Raw genomic sequence first — 26516 nt, 5'->3', positions numbered from 1 at the left:
GATGTCAGGGTGGACACTGAGCCCACAGAATCCCAGAGTAGTTCTGATGCTGAGGAAGAGCAGTCGCTCCTTCGGGAGAGGAGCGCGCTCCTTTTTTCCCAGGACCAACAGCTGACGGAGATTCCTCCCACCCACATTCCTAGTTTAGAAAGCAGTCCAGGGAGTGACTCAGCACAGATAGCAGACTGGGGGGGATGCGCGGCGCAGATGCAGAGAGCGGCACCAAATGGTTCGCGCTCAAAGAACGGTTGCGCCCAGAGGATCCAAGGGAAAAGGGGAGGGATTCTCCCTAGTCCTTATATTCAGGGGTCTGCCAGTAATTGCCTTTCAAACGGGGACCAACTGTTCCAACTTAGGGCATAGGGATGCTGCTGCTCAGATCTAGTTGCTACCTGTAGAGTTATTAAGTTGTAAAAGAAGAATAAAGCTTTGAAAAGAATCCCTTTGTCTGTGTCTGGACTTGGCTACTGGATTAGACTGAGAGAGCCCTCCAAGGAGCCCTTGACAGTTTTCTCATCCATCCTTCCAGTAGTTAGAAGAGGGATAGAAGGGGAAAGAAAAATACTCCAGGTGAATGACTGGCTACGAAGGTGGTGCTGACGAGAGAGATTTGGATTCTGGGACCACGGGCTATACTTCCTGGAAGATGGGCTGTTGGCAAGGGACGGGTTGCACCTCACAAAGGCTGGGAAGAGTGTGTTTGGCCACAGCATGAAGAACTTCATTAGGAGGGCTTTAAACTGAGTCCTACAGGGAAGGGAGACGTAAAGTTGGGGGTAACAATGGATAAAGGCGCATGCACCGCAATGGAGAGAACAGCTCTAATAGCGCCCAATAATAGTCTTCACAAACATGTAGGAAGAAAGCCAGACCATGAAGCACATGGTCTTCAATGTCTATATACTAATGCCCAGAGTATGGGAAACAAACAGAAAGAACTTGAACTCTTAATACAGGAGGGAAATTATAACTTGATAGGTATAACTGAGACTTGATGGGATGACTCTCATGACTGGAATATAACAATTGAAGGATATAACTTGTTCAAAAAGAACAGGAGGAACAGAAAGGGAGGTGGGGTTGCACTATATGTGAAAAATACGTATCTCTGCACAGAAATACAGGAGGATGAGCTTGGTAGCCCCATTGAGGGCATCTGGGTTAAAATAAATGGAGCAAAGAATACAAGGAACATGGTGGTCGGAGTCTACTACCGGCCACCCAATCAAGGAGAAGACAAGGATGAAACTTTTGAAAAGCAAATAGCCATTGTTTCAAGGAAGCATGATGTAGTAGTAATGGGGGACTTCAATTTCCCCGATATTTGTTGGGAGACAAATTCTGCCAAACATGGCCCCTCCAGGAAATTCCTGACTTTTGTGGCGGATAACTTTAAGTAGAAGAAAGAACTAGAGGATCGCTTTCCTTGACTTGATCCTAACCAAAAGAGATGACTTAGTGGATAAAGTGGCAGTTACAGGAACTCTGGGGGAAAGCGACCATGTTGTACTTGAATTCTAAGGGAAGCAAAAGCCGAGTGTAGTCAAACACGTACCCTGGATTTTAGGAAAGCTGATTTTACTAAACTCAGAACAATGATCAGTAAGGTCCCATGGCAAGCGACTCTAATGAGAAAAAGAATCCAAGATGGGTGGGAGTTTTTAAAAAAGGAAATTTTCAAGGCACAATTACAAACAATTCCAACAAGAAAAAAAGGTGGAAGACAACAGAAAAAGCCAATGTTGCTTCACAAAAAGCTTAGAGATTACCTGAAAACAAAAAAGTATACATATAGGAAGTGGAAAGAAGGCCAAGCAACAAAGGAAGAGCACAGGCAGGTAGCACAGAATTGCAGGGATGGCGTCAGGAAGGCTAAAGCTGAGAACGAGCTGAGGTTAGCGAGGGAGGCTAAAAGCAACAAAAAAGCTTTCTTCGGATACGTGCAAAGTAAAAGACAGAGGAAAGAAATGGTGGTTCAGCTATTACATAAGGATGGCAAAATGATAACAGATGACAAGGAAAAGGCAGAAGTGCTCAATTCCTACTTTGGCTCAGTCTTCTCCCAAAAGAGGGTCTATGACACCCCTGGCAAAGGCGAAGTACAGGCTGAAGGGGCAGGATTGCCACTTGAGATTGATAGGCATATGGTCAAGGAACACCTCATTACTTGGAATGAGTTCAAATCTCCAGGGCCAGATGAACTGCACCATAGAATAATAAAGGAACTGGCAGAAGAACTCTCAGAACCGCTGTCTATTCTGTTTGAGAAATCATGGAGGACGGGGGAAGTGCCAGATGACAGGAGGAGGGCTAATGTTGTCCCTATCTTCAAAAAGGGTAAAAAGGAGGAACCTGGGAACTACAGATCAGTCAGTCTGAAATCAATCCCTGGGAAAATTCTGGAGCAGATGATAAAGCTATCCATCTGTAAGTACCTTGAAAACAATGCAGTGATTACTTGAAGCCAACATGGATTTGTCAAGAACAAATCCTGCCGGATGAATCTGCTCTCATTTTTTGATCAGGTAGCCTCCCTTGTGGACTGTGGGAATGCTGTGGACATAATATACCTCGACTTCAGCAAAGCTTTCGACAAAGTGCCCCATGATATCCTGATGAGCAAACTAGCTCAACGTGGGCTAGATGAAACAACGATCCGGTGGATCCACAGGTGGCTACAGAATCGGACTCAAAGAGTGCTTATTAATGGGATCTTCTCAAACTGGGGAGAGGTAACGAGTGGGGTACCGCAGGGCTCAGTCCAGGGCCCAGTGCCATTTTTATTAATGACTTGGAGGAGGAGGTGCAGGGAATGCTGGTCAAATTTGCAGATGACATAAAATTGGGCGGGATAGCTAATACTTTGGAAGACAGAAACAAAATTCAAAGTGATCTGGATAGACTGGAGCGCTGGGCAGAAAACAACAGAATGACATTTAATAGGGATAAATGCCAAGTTCTGCAACTAGGAAAAAGAAACCAAATGCACAGTTACAAGATGGGGGATACGTGGCTCAATAACACTACAAGCAAGAAGGATCTTGGAATTGTTGTCGATCACAAGCTGAATATGAGCCAACAATGTGATGTGGCCGCAAAAAAGGCCAGTGCTATTTTGGGGGGCATTAATAGAAACATAGCTTCAAATCCCGGGAAGTACTAATCCCCCTCTACTCAGCACTGGTTAGGCCTCATCTAGAGTACTTTGTCCAGTTCTGGACTGCACTTTAAGAAGGATGCAGACAACCTGGAGAGGGTTCAGAGGAGGGCAACAAAGATGATCAGGAGACTGGAAACAAAGCCCTGTGAAGAGAGACTGAAAGAACTGGGCATGTTTAGCCTTGAGAAGAAAAGACTGAGGGGAGATATGATAGCGCTCTTCAAGTACTGGAAAGGTTGTCACAGAGAGGAAGGCCAGGATCTCTTCTTGATCATCCCAGAGTGCAGAACACGGAATAATGGGCTCAAGTTACTGGAAGCCAGATTCCGGCTGAACATCAGGGCAAAATTCCTGACTGTTAGAGCAATATGACAATGGAACCAATTACCTGGGGAGGTGGTGGGCTCTCCCACACTGGAGGCATTCAAGACGAGGCTGGAAAGCCATCTGTCGGAGATGCTCTGACTTGGATTCCTGCATTGAGCAGGGGGTTGGACTCGATGGTCTTGTAGGCCTCTTCCAACCCTACCATTCTATGATTCTATACTATTCTGTGATTCTGTGACCCCTGGTCTGATCCAGCAGGGCTTTTCTTATATCCTTATGACTGGCAGCAGCTCCCCATGGACCAAGCCTTCTCCAATCTAGTGCTCTCCAGATGTCTTGAATTACAACGTCCTAGAATTCCTGTCCATGCTAGCTGCAGCTGGTGGGAATTGATGTCCAAAATGTCTGGCACCAGATTGGGAAAGGCTGGTCCATGGTCTGCAGGCTGTCTTCCCAATGCTGCCACTCAGTGGTTCAGTTAGGCAAGTTTCTACCGGGGTGGTCCACTTGTGGCCCTCCAGATGTTTTGGCCTACAACTCCCATCATCCCTCACCAAAGCTGGCTAGGGCTGATGGGAGTTGTAGGCCAAAACATCTGGAGGGCCAGAAGTTGCTCACCCCCAGTTTAGACTCTGGACATGGTCTTACAGGGTCAGGGGGTGACTTTATATGGTAAGGTTTATATGGTAAGGCCGATTCCAGAAGGTGGTGCTGGGGGATTACTGCTCTGTGCCATGGCAATTGTGCCATGGGGTTCCACAGGGCTCTATTTTATCCCCCATGCTGTTTAACATCTACATGAAACCGCTGGGGGAGGTTATCCGGAGGTGTGGGCTGAGGTGCCATCAATATGCAGATGACACCCAGCTCTACCTCTCTTTTACATCAAAACCAGGTGAGGCAGTGACTGTTCTGAATCAGTGCCTGGGCACGGTAATGGACTGGATGAGGGCTAATAAACTGAAACTCAATCCAGACAAGACGGAGGTACTGTTAGTGGGTGGTTCGTCTGCCCGGCTAGGTGATATTCAACGTGTTCTGGAGGGGGTTGCACTCCCCCTAAAGGATCAGGTTCGTAGTTTGGGGGTGCTCCTGGATCCAGAACTATCACTTGAGGCACAGGTGAACTCAGTGGCATGGAGCACTTTTTATCAGCTTAGGCTGGTATACCAACTACGCCCTTGTCTGTACAGAGGTAGCCTTGCTACAGTTATCCATGCTCTGATAACTTTTCGTCTGGATTACTGCAATGCGTTATACGTGGGGCTGCCTTTGAAAACAGTCTGGAAACTTCAGCTGGTCCAAAATAGGGCAGCAAGATTGTTAACAGGGACTGGCCTGCGAGCTCATATTACGCCAGTACTTTTCCAGCTGCACTGGCTGCCAGTCCATTTCCGGGCCCGATTCAAAGTGCTGGTGTTAACATTCAAAGCCCTTAACGGCTTGGGGCCAGGTTACCTGAAGGATCGCCTCCTCCCATATGTGCCTGCCCGGACCTTAAGATCATCATCAGCGGCCCTTCTCCGTGAGCCCCTGCCAAAGGAAGTGAGGCGGGTGGCTACTAGGAGGAGGGCTTTTTCTGCTGTGGCACCCTGGCTCTGGAATGAGCTCCCTAGTGAGGTTCGCCTGGCGCCTACATTGTATTCCTTTCGGCGCCAGGTGAAGACCTTTTTATTTTCCCAGGCATTTTAGCATTTTAGCTTTCTAAATTTTTATCTTTGCTGTTTTAAATCTGTATTTTAAACTCCTGCACTGCTGCTAGGTTTTATTGTGGTTGTATTGTTATATTGTGGTTTTAATGTTCTGTATATTTTAAATTGTTTTATTGTGTGTTGCTTGGATTTAATTTTTGTGAACCGCCCAGAGAGCTTCGGCTATTGGGCAGTATAGAAATGAAATAAATAAATAAATAAATAAATAAATAAGGTGAATTACTTCACTTATTTCAAAATGCGGTAAGCCAACCCTACTACTTTTGGGGGGCCCTCCTGCTAATTCTGCTGAGTGGAGCCCTGGACATCTACCCCAAAGTCCTGCCCTGACAGCACCACTGCTGTCCCTTGAGATCCCCTTGCCACTGAAGACACCAGAAATCGAACATGGGACCTGTTGCATGCCAAGCATAGTCTTTGCTACTGAGTTATGGCCCCTTTCCTATAGCGCCACAGTCTTTCATAGTCAGCCCCTATGAGATAAGACATTGGCAGTGCGCTCCTATACATGTCTACTCAGAAGCAAGTCCTGTTGCGTTCAATCAGGCTTGCAACCAAGTAAGTGGGGACAGGACTGCAGCCTAATTTCCCCATTTTATAAACGGACAAGAAGAGTCAAGAGACCAAGACTTGTTCAAAGCCAAATGGCCAACGGAATTTAAATTCCCCCTTACCATGGGTGTTGTAGTGCCTGCTCACAGGTGAAGCGCTGCTTGGGGTCCCTCTCCATTAAATGATGGATGAAATCTTTGGCTATGAGCAGAGAGAAGGTGAGTGAGTGAGTTGTACAACCACTGCCCCACCCCCAGCCCTAGGCGGCCCAGCTCTACTTGATCCTGCCATTCAGACACAATGATTTCTTTCCCTCACCTGATTCCGAGATGTCATCCCAGTAGGGGGAGTCAAATTCATATTCGGCCTTCAGGATCTGCTCAAAGAGCTTTGTGTCATTCTCATCGTAAAATGGGGGGTAGCCACACAATCTGAGACAAGAGAGTAGGGACAGGGCACTTGTGACCAGAAGGTCCAAGGGTACATACCAGGTTCAAGGGCAGGGGGGATGTGACCTAGGAACAGGAAGAACAGTGTGGGGAAGTGAGATAAATGCACAGGGCAAGGAGAGAGATAAACAGAGCAGGTTACTTCCTGACCTGGAGATTTGACAAGTAGATACACAGTAATAGAAAGAGAGAGACAGGGCTGTGTTTATCAGGGTTGCCAGGCCTTCACCTAGAGACAGGGTGTACACTGAGGTAACCAAGCAAGGCTGCAGCTGCTGTACCTCATACTCCATTCATCTGCCTGTCTTCTTACTCCCTTCCCACCACCCCTTGCTGAAGGGAAAAAGGAATGTCCTCTTAGCCACAGACGATGGAAGGAGGAGGGTTGGCCAGAGAACCAATAGTAGAGGAATAGGGTGAGAGGTTTCCAACTCACTCAGTGCCTCAGAACATTTAAAACAAGAGTGGGCAACTTGTGGCCTTCTAGAGGTTTTAGCCTACAACTCCTGTCATCCCTCACCATTGGCTAGGCTGGCCACAGCTGATGGGAGTTGTCAGCCAAAACATCTGGGGGGCCACAGGTTGCCCACCTCTGATTTAAAAGGTGCAGGCACCATCCCCAGGAGAGGACTTGGCAAGCAACCTTGGCTGGAATGATGCCATAGAACTTACGTGAAATGAGGGGGGTGGCTACCAGGAAGAGGGCCTTTTCTGCTGTGGCACCCTGGTTGTGGAATGAGCTCTCTAGAAAGGTTCCTTACGTTGGATTCACTCTGGCACCGGGTGAAGCCCTTTTTATTTTCCCAGGAATTTCAGCATTTCGGCATTCTAGTCTTTTAGCTCTGCTGCCTCCAATTTGTTACTGTATTTTAAATCTCTGCATTGCTGCTAGGTTTTATGCTGGTTGTAGTTTTATACTGTAGTCTTAAACTTTTTTAATATTGTTTTTATGCTGTACTTGTGGTTTTAATTTATATGAGATGCCCAGAGAGCTTCAGCTATTGGGCGGTATAGAAATGTAATAAATAAATAAGAGATAAGGTGTTTGGCACTGAATGCAGAACTCCGCATCAGCTTTCATTTCAACAAGGCGTTTCTAGCCCTTATCGCGTGAAGATATATCTGAAAGCGCCTGAGGCGTGCCTACTGAAGTCTCAGAAGGCGTATGTGTGGGGGGTGGGGGGCATATTCTAAGGCTTCTCACGCCATAAGCAAAGGAGTAACGAGAGACCCGCCAATGAGCAGGCAGTGCAGTGAGGTGAATATGGTGCCAGAGATGCCCTGGAAGGGCAAAGGGGTAGGATGTCCTCCAACACTGAGCTCTATATGCCTCCCTTGTTGGAGATATATTCAGGACAGACCCCCACCTTCCATCTCCCTCCCTCCCACCCACCTCAACTCAATACATACAAGATGTAGGCGATGACTCCAATAGACCAGCAATCCACAGCTTTGCTGTAAGGCTTCTGTGCCAACACCTCAGGAGCTGGACCAGGTTTGGGGGGGGGGGGAGAATGTAGCCATTAGTGACTGAAAAAATTCTATAACCACTAATGTCATCTATTGGCAAATATAACCCTTGCACGCAGGAGCTCCTAAAGGAAAGGACACCCAACCTGCAGCACTCCAGATGTTGTTGGACTCCAACTCCCATCAGCCCTTGCTAGCACAGCCAGTGGTCAGGGATGATGGGAATTAGAGTCCAACAGAGGTTGCCCATCCCTGTTCCAAGGCTTGCTCTTAGGCCTTATGGGCCTTAAGGCCAAAGAGCAAATGATGATTTACTTTTAATTTTTAAATCCCCACTATAGGCTGTCTTCAAGTGTCCCTCATTCCTCAGGACACTTCTCAGTCCTGGTTCAAAAGCCATGCCAAGCAGCCCTATCTTGTTGCATAAGAACCACCTGCTGGATCAGACCAAGGGTCTATTTTATCTAGCATTCTGTTAACACAGTGGCCAGGAACCCACAAGCAAGGCATGAGCACAACAGCACCCTCCTGCCCATGTTCCCCAGCAACTGGTGTACATAGGCTCACTGCCTCTGGTACTAGAGCTAGTACAGAGCCATCAGGACTAGTAGCCACTGATAGCCTTGTCCTCCATGAATTTGTCAATTCCCCTTTTAAAGCCGCCCAAATTGGTGGGCATCACTGTATCTTGTGGTAGCGGTTCTCCTTAACCACTGCAACCTGCAACTTTCAGGTTTCATTCCTCAAAATGTCCTCCCATTCCATCACAGAGGCTTGTGTTTAGGGCTCACGATTCAGGCCTGGTTCTCATTGAGCTGCTAAACCTGTGGGCGAGCTATGCTGTTTCAGACTGCTTTAAGGGGCTTACCTAATTCAATGCTTCTCCATACAAAATAAAATTCATTCCACACAGAAAACTAGCGTCTCAGGAAGAAGGATTCTAGCCATGTTTCTCTGAAACATGTTAGTTGCCTATGTGGGGGGGAAACATTTTGTGTGTGGAAGAACATTGATTCACATGAGTCCTTCACAGGCAGTCTGAAATGGTACAGCTAAAGTGGCACGTATGCACCGGTCAAAATACTGAAGACAGACTTTCATAACATTTTCATATTGCTAATGTGTGTGTATAGATACAAATTTAGAAATTATTACTCTAATTTAAGTGGAAATACAGAACAATCTCACAATAGCATAGCAGGGAAGGCTGTGACCAGTGGGCCTGCTCAGTCTGCTGTCAAGATGCTAACTGAGGATGGGTAAGTTCAAGGCCAGTGGAGGCTGGTGGTTCCGATGTCAGTGGAGAGGTGAATCCAGTCCGGGCTTCAGTGAGAAGCAGTCAAACTCTAAAGGAGCTATCCAGCTCCTTTAGAGTTCTGACTGGTTCTTACCGAAACCCGAAGCGGATTCACTGCTCCACTGACATCGGAAACACCAGCCTCCACTGTTCAAGGCTGATGCTCTTCCTTCTTGTGGTTCTTTATCTTTAAACCAGATTTGGACCAGACAGCCCTTCAAACAGAGGATGCCTTCAAACAGAGGACTGTCATCTGTAAACTACGACTGCATGGTCACTCTAGATACAGCTCACACATGACTTCAACCACCTCAGTGAAAACTAGGCCTTATTTTTCCTCACCACTATCATTTCTACTGGTTTGCTAGATTGTGGGAAGAGGAAAGTATCAGAGATGGTGTAAGCCAATGGTGGGCAACTCATGGCCAGTGGTGTAGTGGAGGCAGGACTCACAAGGTCAAAGCCCCCAAATGCAAAGGGATTTTCTGACTGGCAGGGGTGATGACATCATCTACTACACACCTCAGCCTTCCCTGCTCCTCTGAGCCTAACTGCAGTCCTCACAGTAGCTGGGGGGGGAGGGGGGATGGATTTTCCCAGCAACCATATATAGTGGCAAGCTATCCCTACTGTAATGCAAAATATTTTGGGGTGGCCAGGTATAGAATGGGCAATTAAGACCCATTAACTTTACAAAAGACCTGCTCCTGGTGGAGATGAAAACTGCTGGAACTGGTTCATTGATATGGATCAATACAGTTGGCTGAATTTTTGGACCCTCCTTGGAGGCGTAGCTATAGGGATTTGTCATGATGCGCGTCTGCACTTCAAAGCTTACCACTTCTGGATGTTGTTGGACTCCCAACTTCCATCAGCCCCAATGGTCAGGGATGATGGGGGCTGCAGTCTAAAAACATTTGGAAGAGGGGAAAAAAAACCTCTCCAGCTCACCCACATAGCCAGGAGTCCCGCAAGCTGTGGACATGACACTGCCTGAGCCTTCTATCTTCGAAAGCCCAAAGTCACTAATCATGATCTTGGAGTCTTCATCCAGGCTGTAATAGAGCAGGTTTTCAGGCTGATGGGTGAGGAGCAGGAGGAAAGCAGGGAGACAGAATTAACTGGATTTAACACATAATATGTCAAACTACACAATGAGCTCAGAGCAAAGATGCACAAAGAAATCCTCAACAGAATAGGGGGAAAAGGGTATTTCTATTTTTTAAACCGAAACCTAACAGCCCACTGTCCAAAAATGAAGGAACAGAGATTAGCTTGGACCAAAGCAGAACATGGAAAATAAGTATATGAAATGCACAAAATAAAAGGCATGGATTCATGCTGCGATCTGCTCAAGATATTTCTGAAAGCTGGTGCCAGCCCTGCCACAATAAAGTAAACACAGTTTTTGGAAAGGAACCCTCCACAATACATTTTTGAGGGTACTGAGAATTGTGTATTAAACATTATTAGCTCCTCACAGAGCTACATTTCTTAAGTTCCTTGGGGTGGGGAAGTTGAGGGGAGAGAAAGGGGAAGCTGTGATAATTAAAGGGGTTTGCGTGTGTAGTGTAGACGCCTGCAGGTCGCGGAATCCATGTGACTCAGGATTCCCGAAATCTCACTGCTCACAATGGAAGTAAGAAGGATTCTGTAAACAGGGTAAAGAGAGGAAACTCATTCTGCAGTTTCGGAGGCTTGGTCAACCAACAAAGACAAATACCAGAACTAGACGTTCTTTCTACCTTACCACCCAAAAGCTCCACCACTTAAAAAAGGACCAGCTAAGAAAACATTTCCACAAGAGTGAACTGGAACAGTCCAAGTTATTAAAGCATGTTAAATTACTCCTGACCATATACTCTGACATGATGCTACCAGGCATTCCCAGAACTGAAGAATACTTTGACGATATCCTGAACCAGATTTCAGAATTGTGGACGAGAACACAGAAGCTAGACTTGGATTTTTAGGTAACTGACAGTGCAATCCTATGCACAGCTATTCAGAAGTAAGTCCCATTGAGTTCCATGGGAATTACTACCAGGTAAGTGTGTATAGGATTGCAGCCTGAACCTTTTTTTATTTTCGATTCTAAGTCACTTCTGTCACAGTCATGTTTGTTTCTTTTATCCTGGTAAAGTATCTACACTGAATAATGCTATATGCAATGCATTCCTTCAAAGGAATGTTGGGGAAATGAATGTGAGGTTAAGATTGTAAACCAGTTTATGTATTAAACATGCAACACAAAATAATTAGATCAACAACTATTTCTGACAAATGCACACATGATCATTTCTTTCGCAATAGTTTGCATGCTTACAGTGGGTAGTCTCAAGTCTTGTGCAAAAACCATACCTAAATTAATCTGGGGATACATCTGAGGGATCGATTTATTGTGTGATCTATTGAATGAAAAGGAAAGAAGACCTCAGAAAAATATATTAAAGCTCAAGATGGTTGAAGTAGTAAGACTCTTCTTCAGCAGTAAACTGTCCTAGGATGCTCCCAGACAAGGTTTTTATTATGCCGTTGCCCTGCCTATAATTTGCAGAATTTTAGAGAGGTGGTGGTGGTGGTAGTAGTGTCCAGACAATGATGTCTTTCACTTGTATCTCTCCTGTATTTTCCCATCACTTTTTCCATCTTTTTCCTTACAGCAGAAAATCCATTAAGGGGGAGAAAGACAAAACTGCTGCACGATGCTTTCTGATTGATAGCGCTAAGTGCCTTCTGCTTGGAAGCACCTTTAATGTCCTGAAGACAAGGGCATTGAACCTCAGGCCTAGTACACCTCCCACTCTGGCCCTCCAGGGTTTCTCAAATGGCCATGCCCCTTTCCCCTGGCTCCACTCACTTTCCAGACTGCCAATCATTTCATGGTTTCCTGGCTTTTGTGCATTTCCCCCCTCTTCTAAAAGGTTGAAATACCTTTCCTAACGCTTAGCTACTGGCAGTAAGAGCTTTAAGCTACAACATGCTGGTATTTTGGCACTGCCCCTTTTGCCCCACTCCCATTTGCCTTTGGCTTTGCCCACCACCAGAATGCCACCCCTAAGAACTTCTCCAAAATTGAATTCAGCCCTCAAGCTGAAAGAGGTTCAACACCCCTGCTTTTAAGAAATGCCTATAAAGAACAATATTGTTTAGGAACCTGGAATGAAAGATCAATGAATCAACGTAAGTTGGAGGTGGTCAAACATGAGATGGCAAGATTGAACATCGACATCTTGGGAATCAGTGAACTAAAATGGACAGACATAGGCGAATTTAATTCAGGTGACCATCGTATCTACTACTGTGGGCAAGAATCCCTTAGAAGAAATGGAGTAGCACTCATAGTCAAGAAAAGGGTGAAAAATGCAGTACTGGGGTACAATCTCAAAAACAATAGAATGATAGTACGAATCCAAGTCAAACCATTCAACATCACAGTAATTCAAGTCTATGCCCCAACCACTGAGGCCGAAGAAGCTAAGGTTGATCGGTTCTATGAAGACCTACAACACCTTCTAGAACTAACACCAAAAAAATATGTCCTCTTCATCATAGGGGATTGGAATGCCAAAGTAGGAAGTCAAGAAATCACCGGGATAACAGGCAAGCATGGCCTTGGTGTACAAAATGAAGCAGGACAAAGACTAATAGAGTTTTGCCAAGAGAACACGCTGATCATAGCAAACACGCTTTTCCAACAGCACAAGAGGCGACTCTACACATTGACATCACCAGATGGTCAATATCGAAATCAGATTGATTATGTACTTTGCAGCCAAAGATGGAGAAGCTCTATACAGTCAGAAAAACAAGACCTGCAGCTGACTGTGGCTCAGATCATGAGCTTCTTGTTGCAAAATTTCAGCTTAAATTGAAGAACATAGGGAAAACCACTAAACCATCCAGGTATGACCTAAATCATATCCCTTATACCGTGGAGGTGAGGAATAGATTTCAGGGGTTAGACCTGATAGACAGAGTGCCTGAGGAACTACGGATGGAGGTCCGTAACATTGTTCAGGAGGCAGCAACTCAACCCATCCCAAAGAAAAAGAAATGCAAGAAAGCAAAGTGGCTGTCTGATGAGGCTTTACAGGTTGCTGAGGAAAGAAGGGAAGCGAAAAGCAAGGGAGAAAGGGGAAGATATATCCAACTGAATGCAGAGTTCCAGAGAATAGCAAGGAGAGCCAAGAAGGCCTTCTTAAATGAACAATGCAAAGAAATCAAGGAAAACAACAGAATGGGAAAGACTAGAGATCTCTTCAAGAAAATCGGAGATCTCAAGGGAACGTTTTGTGCAAAGATGGGCATGATAAAGGACAAAGAAGGCAGGGACCTAACAGAAGCAGATGACATTAAGAAAAGGTGGAAAGAAGACACAGAAGAACTATAGAGGAAAGATCTTAATGTCCCTGATAGCCATGATAGTGCGCTCACTGAACTTGAGCCGGACATCCTAGAGAGCGAAGTCAAGTGGGCCTTAGGAAGCATTACTAACAACAAAGCTAGCAGAGATGACAGTATTCCAGCTGAGCTATTTAAAATCCTACAAGATGATGCTGTTAAAGTGCTGCACTCAATATGCCAACAAATTTGGAACACTCTACAGTGGCCACAAGACTGGAAAAGGTCAGTTTACATACCAATTCCAAAGAAGGGCAGTGCCAAAGAGTGTTCAAACTACCGTACAATTGTGTTCATTTCACATGCCAGCAAGGTGATGCTCCAAATCCTACAAGCTAGGCTTCAGCAGTATGTGAACTGAGAACTACCAGAATACAAGCTGGGTTTCGAAGAGGCAGAGGAACTAGCGATCAAATCGCCAACATTCACTGGATCATGGAGAAAGCAAGAGAATTCCAGAAAAGCGTCTATTTCTGCTTCATTGACTACACTAAAGCCTTTGATTGTGTGGATCAAAACAAACTGTGGCAAATTCTGAAAGAGATGGGAGCACCAGACCACCTTACCTGTCTCCTGAGAAACCTGTATGAGGGTCAAGAAGCAACAGTAAGAACCGGACATGGAACAACCAATTGGTTCAAAATTGGGAAAGGAGTACGACAAGGCTGTATATTGTCACCCTGCTTATTTACCTTATATGCAGAGTACATCATGAGAAATGCCGGGCTGGATGGATCACAGGTCAGAATTAAGATTGCCAGGAGAATTATCAACAACCTCAGATACGCAGACGATACCACCCTAATGGCAGAAAGCGAAGAGGATCTAAAGAGCCTCTTGTTGAGGGTGAAAGTGGAGAGTGCAAAAGCTGGTTTGAAACTCAACATTGAAAAAACTAAGATCATGGCATCTGGCCCCATCACTTCCTGGCACATAGAAGGGGAAGAAATGGAAGCAGTGACAGATTTTATTTTCTTGGGCTCCAAGATCACCGCAGACGGTGACTGTAGCCATGAAATTAAAAGACACTTGCTCCTTGGGAGGAAAGCTACGGCAAACCTAGACAGTATAGTAAGAAGCAGAGACATCACCATGCTGACAAAGGTCCGTATAATCAAAGCTATGGTTTTGCCAGTAGTAATGTATGGCTGTGAGAGCTGGACTATAAGGAAGGCTGAGCGCCGAAGAATTGATGCTTTCGAGCTGTGGTGCTGGAGAAGACTCTTACGAGTCCCCTGGACTGCAAGGAGGTCAAATCAGTCCATCCTAAAGGAAATCAACCCTGACTGCTCATTGGAAGGACAGATATTGAAGCTGAAGCTCCAATATTTTGGCCACCTAATGCAAAGAGAAAACTCCCTGGAAAAGACCCTGATGCTGGGAAAGATTGAAGGCAAAAGGAGAAGGGGACGGCAGAGGATGAGATGGCTAGATAGCATCACCGATGCAATGAATATGAACTTGAGCACACTCCAGGAGAGAGCGCAGGACAGGAAGGCCTGGCGTGTTATGGTCCATGGGGTCACGAAGAGTCGGACACGACTGAACGACTGAACAACAACAAGAAGAACAAAGTCAATGAGTCTTGAAATGCACCAGGCCTTAATATAATCTTGAGTTATGACTAACTCTTTAAAGTTGTTTTTAATTATATGTTGTTTGTGTATATTGTCTGCGTGCTCTCATGTAAATGGCTTTTAAACTTTGTATATTGTATTTAATGTTTTAACTTCTGTAAACTGCCCAGAGCTTCGGCTATGGGGCAGTATAGAAATGTTGTTGATGATGATTATGTTGTTGATGATGATGATGATAATGCTCTCAGTGCACCTCTGAGACCTCTTTTTATTCTTGCTTGGGTGCTTTCCCTTCTCTTTCCTTCCTTCCCATTTCAACATCTATACAACATGAGCTCTCTACTCTAGGCCAGTCAAGATACCCAGGTATTTGACAAGAAGGATCCCAATGCCAGATGTAATGGATTCTGGACAAATCAACGCAACCGCTCAGTCAGCAGTTGTAAAGTACAAAATGTGCATTCATTTGAAAACCAACAATAACACAAGGCTCACATTACTGTTTTCCACAGGGCAAGGCCAGCCTCACAGTTGCCCTGAACAGCAGATTCCAAAAGGGATGCCATTTTCTGGTCTCCAAACCCAATTATCTGTATATCATTTAAATATCAATGGCTGGGAGGATGTAACCACAAAAGGGTTAGATAATGACTAGCTCAGGGCAACAAAAGAGGCCAGAGTTCCCAACATGCTAAACCGGTCTGGAGTCTCCAAAGGAAAAAGGATAGGATTTATCAAGAGGGTGGACTTGTGCTTTCCCCTTGAAGGCATCTCAACATGTTTCACACTCACACAACCCAAGGGTGAGTCTGGGCAGCAGCTTCCCATACTCTGCTCCGTACTGCAGGCAAGTGCATCTACCACCTATGATGCAGGGGGAGGGAAGTTTGCAGCAGAGGAGCCGCAGGCAGGAGGGGAAGGCTTCACTTTCCCCCTGCCTGCCACAGCCTCCCTGCAAACCCTTAACTCCATCCACTTTTCCCCCAGGCAGCATTTTGGACTCATGTTTGCTGCAGTGCAGGGGGGGGGGGGAATAGCTGGGGCAGGGCTGGAAGGGCCTTGCTGCAGGACACAAGTCGCAGACAGGGGAGGAGTTAAACACCTGCATTCTACTGTTTTTCCAGTTCGCAGAGTGGTAGGCGGCAGTATTGCAACCGAAACTCTCCCCACGACCTGAGTTCGATCCCAGCGGAAGCCAGGTCTTGGGTAGCCAGCTCAGATCAACTCAGCCTTCCATCCTTCCAAGGTCGGTGAAATGAGCTTGCTGGGGGAAAGGTAGTCATGACTGGGGAAGGCAATGGCAAGCCACCCCGCTATAGTCTGCCATTAAAACGCCAGCACAAGTGGCGTCCCTCTAGGGGTGAGTAATGACTCAGTGCTTGCACAGGAGGAACCTTTCCTTTCCAAATGGTTTGGGGCCTGGATATCTGAAGGACCGCCTCCTTCCATACAAACCTGCCTATAATTTATCATCATCATCAGAGACCCTGCTACATGCCCTACCATCTAGAAAGCCTGGTTTGGTGGGTACATGAGACAGGGCTGTTTGGGTTGTTGTTGTTGTTGTTGTTCAGTCATTAAGTCATGTCCGACTCTTCGTGACCCCATGGACCATAGCACACCAGGCCTTCCTGTCCTCCGCTCTCTCCCAGAGTGTGCTCAAATTCATATTCATTGCATCGGTGATGCTATAGCCATCTCATCCTCTGCCGTCCCCTTCTCTTTTGCCTTCCATCTTTCCCAGCATCAGGGTCTTTTCCAGGGAGTTTTCTCTTCGCATTAGGTGGCCAAAATATTGGAGCTTCAGCTTCAGTATCTGTCCTTCCAATGAGCAGTCAGGGTTGATTTCCTTTAGGATGGACTGATATGACCTCCTTGCAGTCCAGGGGACTCGTAAGAGTCTTCTCCAGCACCACAGTTCGAAGGCATCAATTCTTCGGCACTCAGCCTTCCTTATAGTCCAGCTCTCACAGCCATACATTGCTACTGGGAAAACCATAGCTGTGATTATACGAATCTTTGTCAGCAAGGTGATGTCTCTGCTTCTTACCACCTTAACTGTGGAATTCACTCTGGGGGGGAGGTGAAGTTGGCTTCTTCCTTATTTTGTTTTAGACGGATAGCAAAGACTGTTCTGTTCCCTCAGACTTTTAATGCTCTGCAATGTTTTATGCCACTCTTCAATTTTAATGTTGAGGTTGCCACTCTCAAATATTTTATGTATGATATGGTTTTTGCTCCTGTGTTGGTTTTATAATACGTTTTAAAGTAAACTGTGCTGGCCACCTGGTAGGCAAAGGACATGATTTATAAATGTAATAAATAAATAAACATTGGATCCTCACTCCACTCACTCTGCTGCTGATCAATTTATTTATTAGACAGATTTATATACCACTTTCTAGGGAACCATCAAAGCAGATAAAATAAGAACAACAACATAAACATAAAATATATAACAAGAAAAACAGTAAAATAATCATTGGTCAAAAATCAAACTACAACTATACTGGCTGGGTCAGTATTTGCCAGATTTGAGCCTGTGACCAAACTTGTTGTTCCAGTCTGGGGCCCTCTTTCCTCTTTTGCAGAAGGATCCAAAGAGCGCTAAACTGGTAAGAATCTCACTCTTTGTCCTGGCCAGCTGAGGGGAAAGCAGCTGTGTTAATGTGGTGTCCTGATCTTGTCAGGATTCTTATCAAAATAGATTCAGGATAAGCCAAAGTGAGACAAAGTCACAAATGGATCAGTTTAACAGTTTATTGATTACACATGTGATAGTAAATGGATGCAGAAATAAAGCAAGGCAAAGAACCTCAAATGTTTCTTGTGCTGACTGAAGCTGGCAATTTCTCCTACAGTCCCACATGTATCGGGGTCTCATTCAAGATACACGTCATGCCTCACTATGGACTGATAATCAATTCTCCAAGTTGGTATGTGCACAGATTCTCCTTGAAGCGAGACCAATTTGGCATGCTTTAAACAATACTTATATACCTTTTATTCCATGCCCTAGCGGATGCATCACAGGCCCAAACATTCTAGTCTGGGCTCAGAAGCTTCCTAATTCTTCATGGAGACATAACACTATGCCTTTATCCTAGAGGGATTAGAGTGACTTCGCAAGAATCAAACAGCTTCACGTTTGCTGACATATAGAACTAGCTTTGTCTGGCACTAGCGGTCTTATGTAAGACAGCCTACTTAATTGCCAAGAAGCCGCCTTCTATACTATGTTAACACAGGCCTCCATGCACTTAACAAACTACAGCATGTAGAACATGACCGTGGAAACTCACTATACTCTTTGCCATCTCCCAGTGTAACCCACTACAGCAGCTGTTCTCCCCCACCTTAATATTTACCCTAATTTATATTTCTCCAAATGGAACAAACAGCAACAAGTTATGCTCGAAGAGGTATCAGTAGAGCAGCAAATACTTTCTGCTTCAAAAGGCATAAGGACGGACAAGGAAGGTCAGGCAAGAGACTTCCTCAAACTGCCCACGAGCAGTTTGTCTGATATCTCTTCTGAATGAAAAGATGATGTAACATACTTGTACATCCTTTTTTTTTTTTTTAATAGAATGAGGTGAACAGCCGCTATGCCTGCCATCAGAGCCCCCCAATGAGTACCCTAAGCCATTGCCAAACCTGCAGTGAAATCATTCAAACATATTGAAAAGAGCAACGAATAATGGCACCATCACATTCAAAAGTGTGCCAGGCTAAATCACTGGGCTGGACTGCAGAGATCCCAGGTCTGAAACTCCATGCAGCTGTGTAGGATTTCCTAGGCAGTTTCCCACCCACATACATACAGAATTTGACAGTGATGTGGTCACTGTTTCCAAGTGGTTCAGTAACTCTGACATCTCTAACCACATCCTGGCCTTGGTCATTACTAAACCAATGATCACCTTCCTTCTTGTTGGCTCTGTGAGTAACTGTTCAAAGGCACAGTTGTTTGTGTCATGAGCAGAATGTACATTATTCTGGGCAATGTGAGGATAATTGAACTCGCCCATTTTCACAACTTTCACACCTTTTGGATGCTCTCACTCCTCACCCACCCCCCTTACAATCATCATTGAAGTCTAAGGCATGGTGGGTGGGAACAGTATGCTCCCAATATGAAATTGCTTTTTGTGCCTGGTATTTCCACCCACACTGAGTCTGTGAAGGAGTTTGTTTCTCCTAAGGTTCCCCCTGCCTAAGTCATTGGACTTTATGCCTCCTCTGACACAGAGCAGGAGTGGGCGGAAAGTAGATCTCCAGGTGTTTTGGAATTCAACTACCAGCATTCCTGACCATTGGCCATGCTGGCTTCTGGAACCACCCTGGACATAGAACAACCTTCCCCAATCTGGTACCCTCCAGATGTTTTGGACTTCAACTCCCATCAGCCACAGCCAACATAGCCAATTGTCAGGAGTCCTGGGTGTTGTAGTCCAAAACATCTGGAGGGCACCGGGTTGGGGGAGGCTGACAGAAAGTAACACCACATGTGGTCCACACCCTTGCTATAGTTTCTTCCTATAGCTTTAATATCGATGGATAATATCACCCCACTAATTGCCACTATTCCAGCTGGTTTCTAATATTCCTACTACATTGATGTTTTCTTCTTAGTAATAAGCACTGTGGCTTACCCATCTTTTTCTTTGATGCAGATGTACACAAATGAACACATACAAAACTGACACAGACCAGAAATAACCTGATCTGTGCATCCCTACTACTGGCCAATGGCGGAAAGAAACCTTGAAAACATATTTGGTAAAACCTAAAATGTGTTCCTAGCATACAGTACCTATGGTAGTACCAATCACTATGGTGAATGAGTGATTCAGGGCAAAACTAGACCCCATTCACACAGCCAGCAATTGCATGTATGGGTTTTTAAAAAGTAAACAGCAAGCACCAGTCCTCCGGTTTAGCTTGGGATGCTGATGCAGGAGTAGAGGGGCTTTAACCCTTTGCCCCCTGCTGCAGTCCTAATCCAGATCGCACAGGGCAGGGGGCGGGGGCACACCTGCTATTTGTACTGGAAGAAAAGCTTTGATTGGTACAAATGGAAACTTTCTTTCCAATACAAATAGCAGATATTGAGGGCCCGATCCAGATTAGGACAGCAGCAGCAGCAGATTAGAGCTCGCTACCTCCCCACCACCAGAGTCCTGACCCTAATCAGGGGAGGGGGTGCCTGCTATTTACTGTTCAAAAGCCATTCACATAACCGCCACCCACATGAATGGTGACTCATCTGGTTTGGCCCCAGCAGGCAGCCGTTTGTGCAAATGCCCATCCTACCACCAAGACGGCTATGACTACAGGGGCACACACCCACCTTGAGGTCGCGGTGTACGATGCCCATGTCATGCAGGTATTTGACAGCATCGAGGATCTGTCGGATGAGCTGGCTGGCATCCCGCTCGGTGTAAAACCCCTTCTCCACAATCCTGTCAAAAAGTTCCCCGCCTGAGACCCTACAGCAGGGGGGAAGGCCACCAGTGAGGTCTGCTGTCCCGAGGGTGACCAGGACTAGCTCCACCCCCAAGCGCCCCAGTGACTTGCCAGGAAGCCCAGGGGGTGCCACACTGTGGTCCTCCCTCACTCCCAAAACCAGGGCTGCTGGTTCCCAGTCTTCCTACTCACAGCTGCATGATGAGGTAGAGATGTCCCCCGCTCTCGTAGATGTCATCCAGAGCCACAATGTTGGGGTGCTTGATCCTGGCCAGAGAAACAGAGGGTGTTTCGCTGAGGAAAAGGTGCACATGCCCACACCGTGATGCGACTCAAAGACTGACATACTTCCACAACGTCCCGGTTTCTCTTCTGGGCAAGGCTGCTGCAACAAGCCCAGGTGCAACGCCACCCCCTGTCATTCCCAGCACTAGCCACAACCAGCATCAGGTGTGCAACAGCATCCCTTTCCAAGTATCCTGGCTGGAGGGGAGCGTGCTGACCAGCTGCTTCTTGAAATGGAGTCGTAGGTCTCCCATGGTAGCTAGTGTAGCACAGCAGCTATTAAGACAGAGCTGCGTGAGCCAGAATGTCTGCAGGGTCAGGTCATGCCTCTGCCACAAACTCATCAGGTACCTTTAAGTGGGCTACCATCACCCAGCTTCAGGCCATTCCACCACCCCCTCCGATTGGCAATAGGGGAGAAATAATAAAGCCTACACCGCAGGTGTAAGGATTATCAAGGCAATGTATGTGAAGGGCTATTAAAATGCTAATCATCGTTATAAGTTGGAGAGCGGAAGCATGCAGGGAGAAAATAGGCTCGGATCCAATAATGTCCTTCTAGTAGCAGAACAGAAACTGTGGGCGGGGGAGATTTCTCCTCCTCCCTGAAGCCCCCAATGCACCCCCCAAATCTGGAGGGTTAGGGGACCCGGGTTCCTATGCAGACCAATTTGCTGCTATCAGCCAGTTTCATCTGTTGTTTTAAAGGGGCTTTGTAAGTACTTGCATATGAGTGGTTCAGCTTCTAAAGTAGTAAAAAGAATTGACTGATTTTGTAAAAAGCGAAACAGCATAGGCATGAGAGCTGTGCCGCTTCAGATGTCACTGGTAGTAGCCAATAGGAAGCTATACAAAGGGACACATGACCATTCCTGGGGAATTGTGGGAAGGCTGTGAATGTAAAATTCAACCACTGTTTTGGCATTAAAGGACAGCCAAGTCCACTCAGCTCTCCTGCAGTGCCAAGATGGTCATTCTATAATTATTTCGCTACAAAAGAAACAGTGGTAGGGAGTGGGGTGAGAAATAATGAAAGCATGTCAGTAATTCAAGTCTCCCCACCATCACCATGTGGGGACAGAAACTGACATTAATTGAGAGGTTATTCAAGGGGCAATTCAGGGAAAATTCATAAGTAATCCCACTGTTGTGCTCAACAGGAAGTAATAAAAGCAGAAGGCACAAGCAAGGAGCTTTTAATTAAAACACAGTATCCTTGAAAAGCATCCACAATATTTTGACAGCCCACTGTGGAAGGGTTGGTGCTGCATTTTCATTCTAATTCTTTTTTAACGTTGCCAAAAATCAAGTCTGAAAAAAAAAAATGAAAAACACCATGGGGCTGCAACAGTTTGGCAATGACATCATCTGAATTCTCTGAAAAAAGTGAGTGGACAAAAGATGGCAATCCTAGACTAAGTATGGGAGCACCTGTGATATCCAGATCACATGCTGGTACTAAGTGTCATTAGTAGGAGGCAGAGGACAGGGAGACACTGGTCGTGGGCACTTTACTTCAGCCTCACATCTCCCCTGTTCTCCCATCCAAAATGGAATAAAACTCTCTCTTGAAATAAGATGCTTGGGAAATCGCTCACTAGCCTCTAGAACTAGGGTGGATAACTTGTGGCCCTCCAGATGCTTTGGCCTACAACTCCCATCAGCCCTAGCCAGCATAACCAATGGCGAGGGATGTTGTAGGCCAAAACATCTGGAGGGCCACAATTTGGCCACAGCTGCTCTAGAATATCTTCACACTCCTCTTCCTTTGAGTGAGCTTTCCACTTGCCAGGTTCAACTGTCCAGTTTGTGGTCACTGATGCTGAGCTGGGCGAGAGCCTGCCTTTGTTTTGCGGAGCCTGCTATGAGCAGCTCACGAGCAGCTGCCAGAAACACTAAGGCAACAGCTCTATGGGCTCCAACAATGTAGCGGCAACACCCTACATGGCAGCTACTTCTCCTGAATTATCCTGACTTATGCTCGCGCTAGAGGATGCGAGTTTGGTGCTCTTGCTGAGCATGAGAAAGGCACGGGAATGGTCATGTGGTTTGCTCTGGCACAAGGACACATTGTGCAGTGCCAGCCTGGACTATTTTCAGAAAGGTCGATATCCCAGCCCAGATATGGGGATGAGGAAATTATGAGTACATGGGGATGGTGCGGAGGGCTGTTGACATGCGAGGAGGTGCATATATAGGTCCAGGCTAGTAGCCCACATGGCCATGTACGAGGGAAGACATCTCCTGCACATGGGGGCATACTGATGTGCATACCTCTACAGCTCCACTCATACAAACCAAGACACAGAGTATTAGGTACTCCTGTGAAAGTTGTGTGGATGAGATGGGCATGCTTTACTTCTGCGAGCCCAGATTCATATCTCACTACACCTTGACCCATGGAGACCTTATCCGTAGCCTACCTTGGTGAAAAGGACAGATAAAGTCCCAGGATGTAAAAACTGTTTTGGTTCTCCAGGTTTGTCTGACTTCCACAGCCTACCCTCTATGCAGCTGTAACAGCTGGAAACGTGATTGCTTTTAAAATGAAAACCAAACAGCTGAATTACTTGGGATTCTGAATTCTAACCCTAACACCAGATTTCTCAGTTGTACAAAACACACACACACTTCCCTAGGCAAAAGGAATCTTGGCCTGCATATGGATACTGCAGTTGACATTCAGATAAAAGCACTATGCTGGCACAAGAAACACCCACAACAATGAGTTATGGCCCCTGTCATCTGTGTATAAGGCAGACCAAAGGCCTATTTAGTCCAGCATTCTGTTCACACAGTGGCCGACCAGCTGCATGTGGAAAACCCCCAAGTAGGACATAAGTGCAATGCTGCATTCCCCAGTAACTAGTGTACATAGCCACACTGCCTGTGACACTGGAGGCAGCATATAGCCATCAGGACTAATAGACACTGATAGCCTTATCCTCCAGAAATTTGTCTAATGCCCTTTTAAAGCCATCCAAAGTGGTGGCCATCACTATATCTTGTGGTAACAAATTCCATAGTTTCCAACTAAACACAGTGTGAAGAAGTGCTTCCTTTTATCAGTCCTGAATCTCTCACCAATCAACTTCATGGGATGTCCCCACTGGGTTCCAGTATTATGAGAGAGGGACAAAAATGTCTCCCCATCCACTTTCTCCACACCATGTATAATTTTCTATACCTCTATCATGTCCCCCCTCACTCGCCTTTTTCCTAAGTAAAGCAATCCCAGACTTTGTAGCCTTTCCTTATAGGGGAGTTGCTCCAACGCCTTGATGATTTTAATTGCCCTTTTCGGCACTTTTCCAACTTTAGAATATCCTTTTTTAGGCACAGTGACCAGTACTGTACACAGTGTTCCAAGCGTGGCCACACCACAGATTTGTATCTCTTGCTCTGCTTGTGAGCTTTCCGGGGCAACTGGACTGGCCACTGCTGGGCTCCACGGACTTGTGGTCCAATCCAGCAGTGGCCATTATCCTGAATGCGGGTGGTTGAAGGAGAGGGGGGATGAAGAGGGGCACCACCCACTTGTGCAGCACGGCGATCTCATTCTCAGTGCTGCTCCCCTTCCCTTCCAGCACCTTCTTGGCAATGCACTTGATGGCCACCAGCTTCTGGGTCGTCTTCTCTTCAGCCAGCACCACCTCCGAGAAGGCACCTCTGGAAAACAGAACCGGGGGGAGGGGGAAGTGAGAGAGAACAGAGCATGGGGGGGGAGGGAGCAGAATCCCATCCCCCCGGCCAGCAGGGTGTCCCATTCTCAGCTGGAGGTCAGAGTCCCCTAGCCCAGAGGGCACAGGGATCGAAAATGCATGGTGGGGCGAGGCCGGCCAGCCCAGAAACCAACAGGTGCATAAGCAAGCCCCCATCATCCTCTGCCAGCCTGTCAGCACCAGCCCCTCCCTGTTACACCCAGCTGGATCTCTCACCCAGCCACTGTCACCACAGCAACCTGCAGAATCTCAGCTATTTATAGGAGAACATGTGAGAGATGGCACCAGGCAGGCAGGCAGGAGAGAATGTGCCAGGAGGGAGGGGTTGAGGAGGAGGGGTGCACTGGGCAAGGCATGGGGAGAACTGTGCCAGGTAGAAGGAGGGCAGGCACTGTGTCCTAGGAGGAGGGCGGGTTGCTAAGGAGCCCTGCAGATTGGATCTGGATCACAGCCATTCTAACAAAACCCTTCAGCATCTGCAGAGGGACAGAAATACACAGTGAGACAGGGATGGGCAAATTGTGGCCTTCAAAATGTTTGGGCCTACAGCTCCCATGATCCCTCACCCTTGGCTGTGCTGGCTAGGGCTGATGGGCATTGTAGGCCAAAACATCTGGAGGGACACAAGTTACCCAGCCTGCTGTAGGAGGATACCTCAAAGATGCCTAAATAGGGGCAAAACAGGACCTGGGGATGAGAAGCATGTTCCCTTCTACCACAGCGGTGAGCTTCTTGCACCCACAACCACATGCTGCTGTTCTCTTGCATGCACACACTGTTTTCTCAGTAGGCCTTAACTGCACCTTCCTCAGAATAAAGGACACAAGCTGACAAGCAAAGGAAGCAACGCTTATCTCTCATTCTTGTGATTACTGTACGTTGGCTTCTCAGTCTCCAGAGATAAAAGGGGGCAGGGAAAATGCACGGGTTCAAGGCCAAATGAGTCCCCTCCCCTCCCCTGAGCTCCATCTCTGGCACAGGAAGAATGGTTTGTTATCTGTACAGAGACAGTTTAATCAAAAGAGGCATGGAGTGGGGAGGTCTGGGGGGAAATCAGCTGCTCCGAGGACTGCAGATCACCCAATCTGCACCCCCCGCCCATACACTGTACAGTTTATTTTGCATCTTGATATATCTCAGCAAGCCCTCTTGCCCCACCAGAGAATCTCCACTTGCCAGCTGCCTTTTATGGTCCAGGGAAATTCATAAAGCGATCAATGGCTACCAGTCATGACAGCTGTATGCTAATGCCAGGGTCAGAGGCAGCATGCCCCTGAATACCAGTTGTTGGGGAAGAACGGGGCATGAGCATCACAGCCCTCTCTCACTGCTTATGCTCTTCCGAGAGGCATCTGGCTGGCCCCTGTGGAAAGCAAGGTGATGGACTAGAAAGACCACCCTTCCCTGACCTGGTCCCTTCTAGATGTTTTGGACTACAACTCCCATTTGCCCCAGCCAGCATGGCCAATGGTTAAGAATCCTGGGACCTGTCATCCAAAACATCCGGAGGGCATCTGGTTGGGTGTGATCTGGCAGGGTTCTTCTTATGTCCTTGCGAAAAACAAGGTTACACCACTAGAACAATGGCTTGCCAAATCTGCTGCCTGGTTTGGGTACCCCCACTTCCTCCTACCCATTAGGGGGCAGAGCCTGACTCTGCTCATGTAAGAAGACAACACCCATTTATTCCAGATTGATAAATTGATTTAAAAAAAGAAAAGCTGCCACTGCTCGTTTTCGTGCATAGATCCATTATGTAGACTCACCATACCTCCCGTATTTCAACACTCTTTAAACCACCCTGGCTGCAAGTTTTTTTTAAGAAGTTGGTAACGTATTTGTGTACCTGGGAACTAAGTAATCTGCTTTAGGTGATACCGAGACTTACACACACAGAGGTTGTAACCCTGCAACAATGACATAACCTTGCAGCTTCCAGATTAGCCGTTGAGTTAGTTGGTCGTGGCGAAAGCAGCAGAAAATCTTGGGGCACCTTAAAACTAACGTGTTTATGATGGCATAAGCTTTTGTGGACTTGAGTGCACTTCATCAGGGACATGACTATATCAAGGGGGGGGAACCCTGTAAACTG

At 46.5% G+C, this 26516-nt stretch overlaps 1 protein-coding gene across 8 annotated transcripts in view; it reads right to left on the bottom strand.

Moving 5' to 3' along the window:
• The window catches only part of CAMK1 (calcium/calmodulin dependent protein kinase I), a 47492-nt gene that overhangs the window by 7820 nt on the left and 13156 nt on the right, over positions 1–26516 (bottom strand). For 3 of the 8 annotated variants that reach the window (XM_084840602.1, XM_084840601.1, XM_084840599.1), the window contains exons 3-9: positions 24240–24371; positions 20610–20684; positions 20302–20440; positions 9919–10045; positions 7611–7686; positions 6070–6182; positions 5874–5952 (exon numbers count right to left, since the gene is read on the bottom strand). In XM_084840602.1, the coding sequence (XP_084696728.1) occupies positions 5874–5952; positions 6070–6182; positions 7611–7686; positions 9919–10045; positions 20302–20440; positions 20610–20684; positions 24240–24371 (741 nt within the window). The remainder of the gene's footprint in view (positions 1–5873; positions 5953–6069; positions 6183–7610; positions 7687–9918; positions 10046–20301; positions 20441–20609; positions 20685–24239; positions 24372–26516) is intronic. The other 5 variants (XM_084840605.1, XM_084840606.1, XM_084840607.1 and 2 more) reach the window with 2 other exon arrangements.

This window comes from Heloderma suspectum, chromosome 2 (genome assembly GCF_057233095.1).
Source record: "Heloderma suspectum isolate Gila_16-S chromosome 2, 16-S_ref, whole genome shotgun sequence".
NCBI lineage: Eukaryota > Metazoa > Chordata > Lepidosauria > Squamata > Helodermatidae > Heloderma > Heloderma suspectum.
This window is presented reverse-complemented; position numbering and strand designations above follow the sequence as displayed.